The sequence below is a fragment of the Rhinatrema bivittatum genome, chromosome 3 (genome assembly GCF_901001135.1).
Source record: "Rhinatrema bivittatum chromosome 3, aRhiBiv1.1, whole genome shotgun sequence".
NCBI lineage: Eukaryota > Metazoa > Chordata > Amphibia > Gymnophiona > Rhinatrematidae > Rhinatrema > Rhinatrema bivittatum.
Window position 1 is genome coordinate 28,942,344 of NC_042617.1, and position 15,432 is coordinate 28,957,775.

Genomic DNA, 15,432 nt, shown 5'->3' on the forward strand with positions numbered 1-15,432 from the left:
GCAGGGGCGATACCCAGCCGCTCCTGCCCAGATGCTGGCACTTTAAAAATGGTGCTTTCCACCTGGAGGATGGCACCGAAGTGACGTCACTCCGGCACCTTCCTGCGAGGCAGTCAGCACCGTTTTGATGTACAGCCATAGAAATGTCAGCTGCACCGCTGGAAGGCGCCCTAGTGACGTGACTTTCCTGTCATCCTCCAGGTGGACGGCACCATTTCTAAAGACCAGGAACCCAGGCAGGAGCAACTGGGCATCACTCCTGCCCTTCTGTGCAAGCAGGACCTGGGAAGGGAGTAAGTGGGAGCCAGGGTGGAAGCTCCCTGGCACTTTAAACAGGGGGAGGGTCCTGGCCCCAGCTTGGGCCTGTACCCAGGTCTGGGGCTAGGCCAGATTAGTTTTTTTTGGCATAGGGAGGCCTAACCAGGGCTGCCAGAGGCGCATTTTTTAAAATGCCACAAAAACAAAAATACCTGAAAGGCTATGAGTATTTTCATAGAAGGTTATTTTTGGTTCACTTCCTTCAGAATGAACAAAAATGGCCTAATTAATTGCATTTCTTTTGCATTTGTTAGAAACAAATTCCCATGCCTAGTTACTTGTCTCATCTCCAGCTCTGTTTCAGGAATAGACATATTGTTTCTCCCTGTGTGGCTTCACATCAATCCATCATCCCTTGGTCTCTGCCTCTCACCCTTCCTCAGTCATAAGAACATAAGAAGATGCCATATTGGGTCAGACCAAGGGTCCATCAAGCCCAGCATCCTGTTTCCAACAGTGGCCAATCCAGACCTTTTCCACCCCTCCCAACCAACCATTACCTCTCTTTCTGGCTCTTCCTTCCATCTTCCCCCTTTCCAGCGCTCTGAGCTTCTTCACCCCACCGCTCTCCTTTCTGGCTGTCTGCCCCTTCCACCTCACCATCTCTCCTTTTAGCCTCTTTGGCAGTAGTGGCAACATGGGAATGATGAGAGTTTTTTCAAAAGAGCTTACTTACAAAGAGAGATCAGGAATGAGCCTTTAGAAGTTTGGGCCGTGACAGCACCTGCCCTCCTCATGCCCCCTGCTTCCACACCCCTGGTCTTAGGGTCACTCTGCTCGGCCACCATATTCCACGCTGTGACCTGCTGCTTTCTGCCCATGCTCATACCTGGCAGGGACAATGCTCAAACTGTCTTAGCTTGGACAAAGTCTGTGGGTTCTTTTTTTACCCTGGGAAGTCGACATTCAAAAGCCATGGCTAAACTGGCATATTGGAAGACTTATCCAGCTGAATTCTAGCCGGCTAATGGGACTTTAGCTGCATAAGCCGGGGGTGTTCAGGAAGGAGCTTTGCACACGTAAACAGGCTAAGACTGATAGTCAGAGTTAGCTGGTTAACTTGTGCGGCTATCTCTGGTCGTGCCGCTGACCTATCCTAAAGTTAGCCGGATAAACATTACATTTTCCCTCTTCTGCACACAGGGGCAGCGTGACGGGATTTTGTGTACAGAAGAGTGCTTCTCCGGGCTGTGTGGGGTGAACCACCATTGATCACAAGCCAGTGGTGACTTCCTATGCGGAATCTGGGCCCTGATTTTTTGAGGGCGCGAGGATAAAGAATATCAGTCACAGGCTTCTAGGCCAGTCTGTGCGGCCGAGATACATTAATAAACCAGGACTGAAGACATCGTCCGTTACTGGAGAGGTTGAGGGTCTGGAGTGATAGGGAGGGGGTTAATGGAGCTGTGCAAACACAGTGCACACTTACTTGTAGAATCCTGTAGCTGACAGACTTACTCTATCAAAATAGGCAGCAGTTACCTGGGGAAAAGAAAGAATAATTAAAAATGCAAGATTGCAAAGTTTACTCCCTGGGGTACATAGAGCTTTCAGAGGAATTCTGTTCATTGAGTGCCAAGTGCCATAATCGGCCACTCTGACATATAATAATTATTTGCATCACTCGTTAATACAGGGCTTCCCAAATCTGTCCCAGTCGGCTTCTCAGAGAGAGATATCCTTATACTGGGTCTCCAATTTATGTAAATTTATCTCATGCATTTTCATTGCATATGTCCTGAAAACCCAACTGGGACTATGGAGTGAGCAAAGCAGGCTTGCGAAGGCTTCCATTAATACTACTACATTATGTGTTTGGTGCTGATATACTAAATCAGCCGAGTTATTTATGCCTGAAAAAAGAAATATAAATTTACATGCGTAAACAGTTACTCTGCAGTAAAGGCCATTTACACGCCTAAGGGGGTCATATTCTAAGGCTTATCGCGTGCGATAGCTTGCTAGGGGTAGAGTCGGGGGGGCCTCTGCGATGTCTTTGCTGGCGGCGATAAGGTAAGACACGTTATAGTTGCCAGTAGCGCGCCCAATAGCGCTGCCTTTCACAGTGGCACTATTGGGTGCGAAAGCCAGCAGCAATAACATCGCGGTGGCGAGATGGCTGCCGGCTTTCGCAGGCCCGCCCCCCCCTCCTCGCTCCCCCGCCCCCCGTTTTCGCTGGATTCACCATTCTGCGGTAGAATGGTTAATCCAGACCCAAGTTAGCACAATGGATGCCGTCTATGTAGCATCCGATAGAATGAACATAGGCATCTATTTTTCCCGATGCCGAGGAACTTACAGCCTTAATTTTCCTGAGAACAGAAAGTTATATGCACAGAGGTTGAAAAAGGGACATGGAGAGAAATTGGCCCTAGCATAAGGCCCTCTAGCACGTCCTGTAAGGAAAGCTTTTCCTGCTGCTGTATTCCACCTGTTGGCTTATGATATTCCCCCTATTCACACTATCTGCATTTGTATATCTTTTTATTGTTATTATCAGAAGTACTAAATTGTTAAGGGTTTTTTTTTAATCATAAATTTATTTTTTTTTTGTTCATTGAATTCAAGGAGGAGCTAAGAGAATTTCTCCCAGTGGAAGCAAGCAGAAGACACCCAGGTGAAACCCCTAGAGAGGCAGAAAGTCTGTTAGAGAGTTCTGCCTGCCTGAATGCCTGACGTTAAAGAGCCTGCCAGCAGCTACAACTGACACATACAGGGTTTGTGGGATATGCAAACTAACTAAACTCTTAACACAAGGGACCATGAAGGGGCTATGAGGTCAACTTTAAAAAAACAAAACAAAACACTCAGCATTTCACTTCGATCCTTAAGTTTTAGGCTCCTAGGATGGGTCCTTATCCTTCTGGATGACCTCTTGTCCTTATTTATTTATTTATTTATTTAACTTCTTTTCTTTTTTTTTATATACCGAGGTTCTAGTAACAATGTTACTAATCACTTCGGTTTACATATAACTTTGGGATGACATAACAAATGTGTCTTACAGAGAACAGGGAAATGAAACTTGGAAATAACTTGGAAATATTGTCCTTACCAGAGAGAACTGTTCTCTCCAGCAAATCAACAGAACCGAAGTCCAGGCACCGCACCCCCCCCGTCCTGAACTCCCAGCAGGACATCTCTCACACTCTCCAAAACTCCAGAAACTCCTCCCAGAGCCACCCTTTCTACCACCCAAAGCTTTGGGAAAAGAAGCCTGCTATCGCCCTCTCGCACCACCACTCCACCTAAACTTCCATTGCTGGAAAGTTCCCCCTTGTAAACCAACAGTACCACAGAGTAAAACCCGGTCAGGGCTCAAATAAATGGAGCAGGATTTTACCATTTAAGTGTCTATATATTTCCTAAATGTAGGTACCTAAAACTTAGGTTCCCAAAGTTAGGCCTGCAATTCATTTGCTTTAAGTGCTCAGTGCTGAAAATCAGCAGTAGGCACTTAGCCTTTTCTTCCAGCCCTAACCCTATACCCATAGCTGCCAACTTTTTAGGTTGCTAAATTTAGCTGCTCAGTCCTAGTCAGTTTCCAAAGGGAGCGATTTAGGAATTTACCTTACATCTAAACATTTTGAAAATTGACCCCCCCCAAGGGTAAAACAGAACACAAGTTATTCCCAGTAACTTTCAAAGTGGGAGAAGCAACCGGCCTGGTTAGAAACAGCAGAGAAGAGAGAGGGCTCCTTTAAGGATTCTTCTAACAAAGGCTACAGGAAAGTAGTTGGAGATGAGACCACCATGTCCTCCTTAACTGAAAGCAGCTTTGGAGTATGTTGTGGAACAGAGGAGAAGTCACAAGAAACAAGCCAATATCCCTATATTGCACCCTAAACACCATCCTTTCTTGGTGAATTAGTTGGGACACATCCCTGGAGTGGTAATAATTCTTTGGATTTATATCAAGCCTTTCGACTAAACCGAACCTGAATGGATTTATAAGTTTTTGCACTTCATACTTATGCATGTAGCCACCTCTGGAGTAGAGAGCCTGATACCAGGATTCTGGTGCCTAGAAGGCTTGTAAGCTTGGAAAGGGAGGGAGGAGGGGGCAGAATGCTGGTACTGTTTCTGGCCAATTAGTTTAGCAAGCAGAGGGAGATAGAACTCATACAGAGAATTATTACAGACAAGCTTTTTCAATTTTAGGACTCTCCCCGATTCCAAATTCAGAGCTCCACTAGACCACATCGCCTTTCTGTTTTACAATTCATTAAACATCTTTTATTCTCAGCAAAATATTTCCTAATGATTATTTTGTAGAAACGAATTTAGGGACAGATGTCCTAAAGTTTCTCTCTCATTTTGTGTCCATGGAGAAATGATTCATACATCTATCCCTTACTGGGAGAAACCAAGAAATAAACCTATCCTTATCTCTCACTATTTTAACAGACAGATGGGCAGGGATGAATAAACATATTGAGGGGAAAACCCTAGATTTATCAAAATACAGTAAATATTGCATGCGATAGGAAAAAGGGTGTGTTTTATGGCAATAGCCTTTTTATCACAAAGTGCACTATGCATAACCACAGAGTGCAATAACTTTTGTACACTTAGTACCACAATTGTTGCAATTCCGAGAGAGAGAGAGAGAGAGGAAGAGACTAGCTATAAGGTTATAGTACTTAGGTATTTATACCTTTATATAAGAGGCCCACCTAGTAACACGAGGTGAGGTTAAAGTCATAGTGTTGGTTAGGGGCTCCTTTGACATTCAGAGTGAGACGTACAAACAGAACAGTACACTCTTGTAAAGATTTGATGTCCTTTGGAGTGAGGAAACGCAACCAAAGATGAGATTTGTACAATGTTCTCTCAACCTAGTTTGATGTTACCAAGGTAGAGTCCATCAAGCTAGGTTGAGAGAACATTGTACAAATCTCATCTTTGGGAGAGTTTCCTCACTCCGAAGGTCATCAAATCTTCACAAGAGTGTACTGTTCTGTTCGTACATCTCACTCTGAATGTCAAAGAGGCCCCTAACCCCTACACTACTACTTAAACTTCACCTCGAATTACTAGGTGGGTCTCATATAGAGGTATAAATACCTAAGTACTATAACCTTATAGCTAGCTAGTTAGTTAGTCAGTCAGTCAGTCTCTCTCTCTCTCTCTCTCTCTCTCTCTCTCTCTCTCTCTCTCTCTCTCTCTCTCTCTCTCTCGTGCGTTATGGTGTTTTTGTATGCGTTAAGGCATTTTTTGCATGCGAAAACACCATAAAGCAATTTGATAAATGACCCCCCAAAGAGAGGAGAAAAGTAAGATTTACAGACATGAACAAAGATATAAGCAGCCATAACCACGGGAGGTAGACAAACAAGATGGCAGATATGTAAATGTCAATATACCCAGTCTTCCCAGGATCCTTTGGGTTTAGAAGATTTGTATGGCTCCAGCCTTTGTAAAATAGTCTGGCATGCATTCTGAGAGAAGAAAAGAATCGCGTGTCAACAAAACATTCTTAGATTTTTTGCTCAGAGTTACAAAATTCTGAAAATCATGCACACGCATGGAATCTGTAGCATTTTTTTAACTTTTCATTTTTGTCTTTAACACAACACCGGGGGGGGGGGGGGGGGGGGTAGGGAAAGCATTAATGATGTACTTTTGGCAGAGCATTGTTTATTTTGCAATGGTCCCCGACCAGGTTCTGGAGAATTTTATTAAGATAAATTCCAAGACCTTGAACTGTCTCCACACGAAGTCTGAACTTGATTGGTCCATTTTAATTAACGTTATCGGACCTTTGGATATGAACAGAAGGAGAAATTGGACCACTGCGTATGCACTTTCAGATGTGTCAAAAAGGGCTAATTAATGGTTCATTACGGGTTAGCGGTTGCCTTATTTCTTTTGCTTTGCATCAGTACAGCGCAGCGTTTAGGAGCCTGGATTGGAATAAGGAATTGTGTGCATCCCCCTAATGCTGCATTGTATCTGTGACACTGATCCTCTAACGTATCCATAGATCTATACTGAGTTTCCCTGTAGTTGCTGCATGACCTAAAGCTTCTGAAGACAACGTACATAGACGGCCATGCCATTGAGGTCGGAGCTGACTGATGCAGCCGTAGGAGAAGTGTTGGGGACAGTGTTGGTGCTCGTCTCGCTGATGTGAACTTTGGAGCTGGGAATTCCCAAGGCTCTGCTGGTGACCTGCAGAAAAAGGGTCACAGAATGACAATATAAAAATGCAAGAAATAAATAAATACATTTAGGCACTGAGTAAGTCACCTCCTGGCTGGATAGGCTCTCTCAGTTTGCAGCATCTCAGCTGGAAATAAACCCCGCTGCTGTACTCTCACACTTGGGGGTGCCGTCTTTTTTGAGCAGCGAAATCTGGATTTATCTCATGAATGCTTGAACTCTGCCACTGTTTTGGTTTCCCGTAACATCTGCTGGACGTCTGTGCCAGGCGTCTGCCACCTTCCCTTTTGTGCTTCCTTCCCTCCAGCTTCATAAGATGACTCCTTGTCCTTAAGCTCCTCATTCTACGGAAAGTGCTTCCCCTTTTGGTACTTTATTGAAGCCTTCCAGATATTTTAATATTTATATCACAGCTCCCCTTTTCTTTCTTTCTGATACTACTCAACATTTCTCCAGCGCTACTCAGCACACTGCAACAGTGCAGCTTTAGCTCCTTCGGTCTCTCTATGTATTTTTCAAGCCAGTCCAGAAGCATCATGCAGCCAGTCTGGTTTTTAAGGATTTGTACAATGAATATGCATGAGCTAGATTTGCATGCACTGCCTGCATAGCAGGCAGATTTATCTCATGCATATTCATTGTGCATATCCTGAAAACTCAACTGACTAGGGACTACTCCAGGCCTTGCACGGTATTGGGGGCTGTCATTTGAATTGCCTTATCTTATCAATGTCCTTTCTGGAGGTGGCCTTCAGAACTGAGCACAATACTTGAGATAAGGTCTCACTAGAGACCTGCAGAGAGGTAACATTACTTCCCCTTTTCTACTAATGACCCCTCTCTTTATGCTAACTTTAGGACTACTCTAAAGCATGACCAGAGTTAGCCAGATAACTTATACAGTTAACTTAACTCATCCCCAGAACACCCCTACATTATCTGGCTACGTTTTAGTCAGATAATGAGTTATACGGTCCAAAATATTCAAAAGTCAGCATTTAGCTGGTACTATCCAGCTACATTTAAGCCCCGACCTGGAACAACTTTTTCTTATCCAAATAAATTTTAACCAGATAATGACCTATTCAGTTAAAACTTATTCGGACAGCTCCACCCTAATTCCACCATTTGGAATGACTCTTTGCACTTTGTGCACAAGTGTGCGTGACTGAGTTCCTTGTGTACTTTTATATGCACCAAGCTCAGATCAGTCTGAGAACTGCAATTCATGCACATTCTCCTGTGTTTTGTGTGTGTAAACAGCTTTGAAAGTCAGGACCTACATTAGTACCTGGAGCAAAAGAAGATAAAGTGACTTGCCTATGCTCACTCGGGTTTACCGGTTCCCATGTCAGCATTCTAACCACTGAGCTGCACCTTTCTGCATAACCAAATCCTTTTATCAGGAGGTCCTGAAACCCTTAAAAAGTGTGCGGGCAACTTCATAGTCATCTTTGAGCTCATCTTTAATTGTGCACCTGAATCATCTTGGTGTGAAGTCCCTGACCCATTTCGGTTCCACCATGGGTAAGCAGCACTGAACCGTCTGTGTACACATGCACCAGAGCGCCCGCCTATAGAAGAGAACATTAAAAACACAATGGTCAGGTAATGCACACATTCGCCAAGCATTTTAACTCAGCACAAGCCCCTGAATTTGCAAATAACTTAATGACAGATTTATGGCAAGTACAAAGTTGACTTAGAGCCAACAGGGCATTGGGCTTCCATTTTAAAGCATTAGGAGAATCTCATGACAAAAGTGCCCCACCAAGCCCATCCAAGACTCAGCCACCAACAGCAATACAGAGACTAAAGGAGGAGAAGCTTACAGCTTCAGCGCCTTTCCAGACTCTGACCAGAGAATTCCCTCATGAAGCACTCTTCCAGGGCCACGACATGGGCAATGGGAGCCTTGAGAATGGTTAATTTGTTATTGATTGTTGGTAATGTTGGATGAGATGATACCTACCACAAGGCGACATGCCACCCTGCTTCTGAGGTCTAGGTAAATGTAGAGCAGGAAGTTCTGACCAAAGGAATATCTTCACCGGGCTGAACCATCTGGATACAAAGAGAGATTCTGTTTTCTCCCTAACTCGCTCTACCTAGAGAACTGTCTTTTGGCACTGTTATACTACTATTATTTATGCTATCTTTTTGGCACTGTTTTTTACTTTAACTTTCTATGACATTTCTCTAATCATTTACTGTACCTGTCATAAATTATTTGTAAACCGATGTGATATGTAAATCGAACACCTTTATTTCCCTCATTCTTTCCACTACTACTACTACTGCTATTGATCACGTCAAAAGTATTACTAAACACCTTCCTGAAGGATGGTCTTACTCGTAATATTAACAATCTCTATTAGCATCCGCTAGTATTTCCCCCCATACAGGTCGCTCCTATCACTCAAGTTCAAGTCAACGTCCATCAGGGCTGGCCGCAATGCAGAGATGATGCACTTGATCCATGAAAGGGGGGTGGCCTCACTAATTCACAGCTTATGACTGTATTTGTTGTGTTTTTAATGCTTATGGTTTTATATTTTACATGCTTCTGCATTTCTTCTTTGTACACTGCCTTGGGCAATCTTTGACTGGGATGACGATATAGCTCGCAGGCCCCATGCTGACTCTCATTACGAATGCTGTTGCCGCCGTCAGGACTTTGGACCAGCCATGAGCAGAGGGGAGGGCTAAGTGCGCATAAGCAGGTAGAGTCTGCCCTGCTCTTCTCTCCTCATCCACACTAACCCTATCCAAGATAAAACGTTTGCCCCTGTCATCAGTTTGCCCTCTTTTTCCACCAGTTGTCATCCACCCTTGACCCGAGGTCCAGAGGGAAATGTTGCTAGTGATCCTAGCAAGAGAGATGTTTGGAGGAGGGGCTGTTTGAAGGAGAGCTTTTGAGTGTTGGATCAGGTGGAGGAGTTGGAGAGGGTGAATGACAGAAGGTTGACTGAGGAATGTAAGAGAGGAGCTGGAGGGTGAGACAGGATCAGCTAGTGGTATGTGAGAGAAGGGTTGGAAGAGAGGAGGTGAGAGAGGGGGATGGGGTGAGAGAGAGGGAATCACAAAAGATCACTTAGTAGTTATAAGAAGGGCTTTGGGGTGAGAGGATCAGCTGTGGGATGTAAGAGGGGATCAGCTAGAGGGGTGGAGGATGAGAGAAAGGGAAGGAGATTAAAAGACGAGATCCACTGAAGGGGGTGGAGGCTGAGAAAAAGGATCAATGGGAGAGGGTGATGATTGAGCACAGGGAGTGTGAGAGTAGAGTGATTGTTAGAGGGGGACCACACACCTGCTAATTTGGTTTGGCCATTTATTTATTTATCTATTTAAAAGTGTTTATATATCGCTTTTACAAATATAATTTAATCAAAATGGTTTACAGTAGCAATTGGGAATCAACACAAAATAAAATTATAAAATTACAAAAACCATAATAAAATTAAAATATAAATAAAAGCATAATACATTCTGGAGTCATGTGAAGGCTTAAATAGGGTCACAATGGCTAAAAGTTTGGGAAACCTTGATCTTTCTAGGCCTTAGGGCCAGTGAGGGTTACTGGTGCTGCTGAATGGGAGTGACATCTTGGGTAGGAGATTTAAAGACAGTAAAAAGAAATCAAAACATTTCCTCTTACAAGCAGCAATTTCTGATCATTTCCTGGGTAATAGTTTGCTAGGAGTAAAAGCCCGTCCAAGGAGGGGGAAATGCTGTGAAGTGCAGGAAGTGCGTAATTGAGATGTGTGGTAGGAGAGAGTGCAGGCTGAGCTCCGGTGCACTGTGTGGTAGCAGGGAATGGATCTGACCATTCAGAGAGATGGGGCGGAGATGGAGAGGGGGGGAGAGCTGGAGAGGTACAGGGAGAGAAAGGGGCGGCGCTGGAGAGTACAGGGAGGGAGAGGGGCAGCATTTAATCTGCACACTAGTGATGCAGGCACGGGGCAGCTTTCCTCTTTATTATAGTTAGATTAGGTTGATGTTTATTGATTTTTTTAAAATTTATAATCTGCCTTCAAAGCAGATTACATTCAGCTCCGGTAAATATATTATTTGATTTTATCTCTTCTACGTCTACTTTCTGTTCTTTTCTTTTACTATTACCTGCCCTCAGTGATAGAGGAAGGATAAAATAAACAAACATATAAATAAATTGGAAATCTAATGAAAGAAAATAGAAAAACACCTGCACAAACCTGATTCAGAAAAGGGATGGTGAAGCTGACTCCAAACTTGGTTGGGATAATAGCTATTCCCCTCTTCTTCCAACGATGCTGCCTGGAAGAGGAAAAGATTACTCCTCACACTTCCATCACACTCACACTAAACAAAGGGGAGGATGCAATGCAGGCATAGCGCCCCGCAAGGAGAGAGCAGCCCCTCCCCCAGCCCTTCTATTCTACAGGGAAGAGGAGGGGAGGGGATGTGATCCTGAAGCAGAGGAGAGAACAGCCCCTCCCCCAGCCCTTCTATTCTACAGGGAAGAGGAGGGGAGGGGATGTGATCCTGAAGCAGAGGAGAGAACAGCCCCTCCCCCAGCCCTTCTATTCTACAGGGAAGAGGAGGGGAGGGGCTGTGATCCTGCAGCAGAGGAGAGGAGAGCCCCTCCCCCAGCCCTTCTATTCTACAGGGAAGAGGAGGGGAGGGGCTGTGATCCTGAAGCAGAGGAGAGAACAGCCCCTCCCCCAGCCCTTCTATTCTACAGGGAAGAGGAGGGGAGGGGATGTGATCCTGAAGCAGAGGAGAGAACAGCCCCTCCCCCAGCCCTTCTATTCTACAGGGAAGAGGAGGGGAGGGGCTGTGATCCTGCAGCAGAGGAGAGGAGAGTCCCTCCCCCAGCCCTTCTATTCTACAGGGAAGAGGAGGGGAGGGGATGTGATCCTGAAGCAGAGGAGAGAACAGCCCCTCCCCCAGCCCTTCTATTCTACAGGGAAGAGGAGGGGAGGGGATGTGATCCTGAAGGAGAGGAGAGCCCCTCCCCCAGCCCTTCTATTCTACAGGGAAGAGGAGGGGAGGGGATGTGATCCTGAAGCAGAGGAGAGAACAGCCCCTCCCCCAGCCCTTCTATTCTACAGGGAAGAGGAGAGGAGGGGATGTGATCCTGAAGCAGAGGAGAGAACAGCCCCTCCCCCAGCCCTTCTATTCTACAGGGAAGAGGAGGGGAGGGGATGTGATCCTGAAGCAGAGGAGAGAACAGCCCCTCCCCCAGCCCTTCTATTCTACAGTAAGAGGAGGGGAGGGGATGTGATCCTGAAGCAGAGGAGAGAACAGCCCCTCCCCCAGCCCTTCTATTCTACAGGGAAGAGGAGGGGAGGGGATGTGATCCTGAAGCAGAGGAGAGAACAGCCCCTCCCCCAGCCCTTCTATTCTACAGTAAGAGTAGGGGAGGGGCTGTGATCCTGCAGCAGAGGAGAGGAGAGCCCCTCCCCCAGCCCTTCTATTCTACAGGGAAGAGGAGGGGAGGGGATGTGATCCTGAAGCAGAGGAGAGAGCAGCCCCTCCCCCAGCCCTTCTATTCTACAGGGAAGAGGAGAGGAGGGGATGTGATCCTGAAGCAGAGGAGAGAACAGCCCCTCCCCCAGCTCTTCTATTCTACAGGGAAGAGGAGGGGAGGGGATGTGATCCTGAAGCAGAGGAGAGAACAGCCCCTCCCCCAGCCCTTCTATTCTACAGGGAAGAGGAGGGGAGGGGATGTGATCCTGAAGCAGAGGAGAGAGCAGCCCCTCCCCCAGCCCTTCTATTCTACAGTAAGAGGAGGGGAGGGGATGTGATCCTGAAGCAGAGGAGAGAGCAGCCCCTCCCCCAGCCCTTCTATTCTACAGTAAGAGGAGGGGAGGGGATGTGATCCTGAAGCAGAGGAGAGAGCAGCCACTCCCCCAGCCCTTCTACAGGGAGAGAGGAGAGGAGGGGATGTGATCCTGAAGCAGAGGAGAGAGCAGCCCCTCCCCCAGCCCTTCTATTCTACAGGGAAGAGGAGGGGAGGGGATGTGATCCTGAAGCAGAGGAGAGAGCAGCCACTCCCCCAGCCCTTCTACAGGGAGAGAGGAGAGGAGGGGATGTGATCCTGAAGCAGAGGAGAGAGCAGCCCCTCCCCCAGCCCTTCTATTCTACAGGGAAGAGGAGGGGAGGGGATGTGATCCTGAAGCAGAGGAGAGAGCAGCCCCTCCCCCAGCCCTTCTATTCTACAGGGAAGAGGAGGGGAGGGGATGTGATCCTGAAGCAGAGGAGAGAAGAGCCCCTCCCCCAGCCCTTCTATTCTACAGGGAAGAGGAGGGGAGGGGATGTGATCCTGAAGCAGAGGAGAGAGCAGCCCCTCCCCCAGCCCTTCTATTCTACAGGGAAGAGGAGGGGAGGGGATGTGATCCTGAAGCAGAGGAGAGAGCAGCCCCTCCCCCAGCCCTTCTATTCTACAGGGACGAGGAGGGGAGGGGATGTGATCCTGAAGCAGAGGAGAGAACAGCCCCTCCCCCAGCCCTTCTATTCTACAGGGAAGAGGAGGGGAGGGGATGTGATCCTGAAGCAGAGGAGAGAAGAGCCCCTCCCCCAGCCCTTCTATTCTACAGGGAAGAGGAGGGGAGGGGCTGTGATTCTGAAGCAGAGGAGAGAGCAGCCCCTCCCCCAGCCCTTCTATTCTACAGGGAAGAGGAGAGGAGGGATGTGATCCTGAAGCAGAGGAGAGAGCAGCCCCTCCCCCAGCCCTTCTATTCTACAGGGAAGAGGAGGGGAGGGGATGTGATCCTGAAGCAGAGGAGAGGAGAGCCCCTCCCCCAGCCCTTCTATTCTACAGGGAAGAGGAGGGGAGGGGATGTGATCCTGAAGCAGAGGAGAGAGCAGCCCCTCCCCCAGCCCTTCTATTCTACAGGGAAGAGGAGGGGAGGGGATGTGATCCTGAAGCAGAGGAGAGAAGAGCCCCTCCCCCAGCCCTTCTATTCTACAGGGAAGAGGAGGGGAGGGGCTGTGATCCTGAAGCAGAGGAGAGAACAGCCCCTCCCCCAGCCCTTCTATTCTACAGGGAAGAGGAGAGGAGGGGATGTGATCCTGAAGCAGAGGAGAGAACAGCCACTCTGCTCCCTGAAGCGGACACTGCAGAGCAAAGAAAATACACAAAAAGAAGCTGAATTAGCACAAGTCTGAAGTGTGTGAGCAGTAGTGCCAATAATTAAGGCTTCAGCTCTGGCTTTGATGATTGGTGCTACTGCTCATGAACTTGTGCTGATTCAACCCCTTTTTGTTTCTGTTACCCGGGGCTAATTTTCTGGCAGAATGACCAGGAACAGGCGTTCTGCCACCTTTTTTTTTCTCAGAACCTGAAGAAGCAGAGCAGAGTTGGTAGTGTAAATCAAGTGTGGCTCCCCTGCAGAAATGGAGTGTGAAAAATATATTTGCATATATGAATGCAAGAGGGAGAGTTCACACCCAATCCTGGCCTTGCTTCCTTCTTCCCCCTTCCCTGCTTCACAGTTCCACTTCCTTTTTATCCACAAATTAAGCACTGCTCATATGCATGCTAAGTGAAGTCTTAGAACAAAAAATTGCACCTCACACTTCCATCACACTCAGGCATTTTAAGCAAAGATTAAGAACAGAAAATTGCACTTCACATTTCCATCACACTCATATGCATGCTAAGTGAAGGCTGAGAACAGAAAATTGCACCTCACACTTCCATCACACTCAGGCATTTTACGCAGAGTAAGAACAGAAAATTGCACTTCACATTTCCATCACACTCATATGCATGCTAAGTGAAGGCTGAGAACAGAAAATTGCACTTCACATTTCCATCACACTCAAGCATTTTGAGCAAAGGCTGAGAACAGAAAATTGCACTTCACATTTCCATCACACTCAAGCATTTTGAGCAAAGGCTAAGAACAGAAAATTGCACTTCAGACTTCTACCACACATGTATGCTAAATAAAAGCTGTCTGAGAAAATAGAAGCTTACACCCTTTCTTATCCATGAGCTAGGGAGGAGACCAAAGTCTGATTCCAAGTCTGGTTCCTGCTCCTTGGACCAGCACTGACACCAACTGGCTGGCTTAAGAGCCCACTTGTGCCAGGTTCTGAAGGAAATCAGCCAGAAGATTGCAGCTGCAGCGGCGGTGTTAGACAGAAGCAGAAGAGAGAGAGTCCAAAGACCCCTGGATGGCTGTGGATGAAGGCCAGGGGCATCGTAGCTTTAGTTGGAGCAGATCCCAGCTGAGGTCAACAATCCTAAAGAATGAGCAGGCTGCCGGGCAAAACCCCCTCCGGAAAAAAATGGTTAGGCTTCTGCAACTTTACGACAGCAGCTTGAAGGTAGCTTGCCCTTTCCAAGATAAGAGGCTTTCTGTCCTCCGAAAAATTCTGGCCCAGTGATTTCCCCCCCTAGAAGAGCAGTCCGGCCACCCAAAACAATGTGAGCCGATGTGAACCAGACAGTTCTCCCTGAGCAGGGAGTGCGGCGCCCCCTGAAGCATGCCCTGACGGGGGCAGATGCGCAGTCTGCGAGCGCCTTTTACTCGTGGGCAAGCACGAGCAGTACAAGCAGTTCCACTGCCAGGGAAGGAAATTCCCCAGAGAAATCCGTGCGGGTGGTTTTTTCCATTTTTCTTAGAGACTGAGTGGTTTTAAAATACCGGATTTCTTTTTTTTTTATTTGCGTTATAGTTGCGAGTGCTTTCCATTGTTTAGGGCTTTCTGGATAATTTCAAGACCTGATTTGCCGGCATGAGTTTGTACGCAGACATTTTTTTTTTGTTTTATTTTTATTAAAAAAAAGAAATTAAGAACAAAACAAAGGAAAAAGAAAATGTCAGCAAGCCCTTCCCCAATGCTCCCAGCCTCGCCTGGACCCTCATGAGCCGTGAAGTCATTTAAAATCTATTTTATTCTTCATGAGATAGAGTGACCGGGGATCGCCCCCTACCATGCCACAGTCGCAATGTC

General features: G+C 46.8%; 2 protein-coding genes across 5 annotated transcripts in view; one reads left to right on the plus strand and one right to left on the minus strand.

Annotated features, from left to right (window-relative positions):
• Positions 1-4,806, plus strand: part of LOC115086745 (carbohydrate sulfotransferase 11-like) — a 46,014-nt gene extending 41,208 nt beyond the window's left edge. The window contains exon 3 of the mRNA XM_029593034.1: positions 2,887-4,806. The gene's annotated coding sequence lies outside the window, so the exon portion shown is untranslated. The remainder of the gene's footprint in view (positions 1-2,886) is intronic.
• Positions 1-15,432, minus strand: part of XDH (xanthine dehydrogenase) — a 153,223-nt gene that overhangs the window by 11,447 nt on the left and 126,344 nt on the right. For all 4 annotated transcript variants that reach the window (XM_029593031.1, XM_029593030.1, XM_029593032.1 and 1 more), the window contains 5 exons: positions 10,698-10,779; positions 7,962-8,057; positions 6,364-6,492; positions 5,685-5,759; positions 1,748-1,800 (listed from right to left, as the gene is read on the minus strand). In XM_029593031.1, the coding sequence (XP_029448891.1) occupies positions 1,748-1,800; positions 5,685-5,759; positions 6,364-6,492; positions 7,962-8,057; positions 10,698-10,779 (435 nt within the window). The remainder of the gene's footprint in view (positions 1-1,747; positions 1,801-5,684; positions 5,760-6,363; positions 6,493-7,961; positions 8,058-10,697; positions 10,780-15,432) is intronic.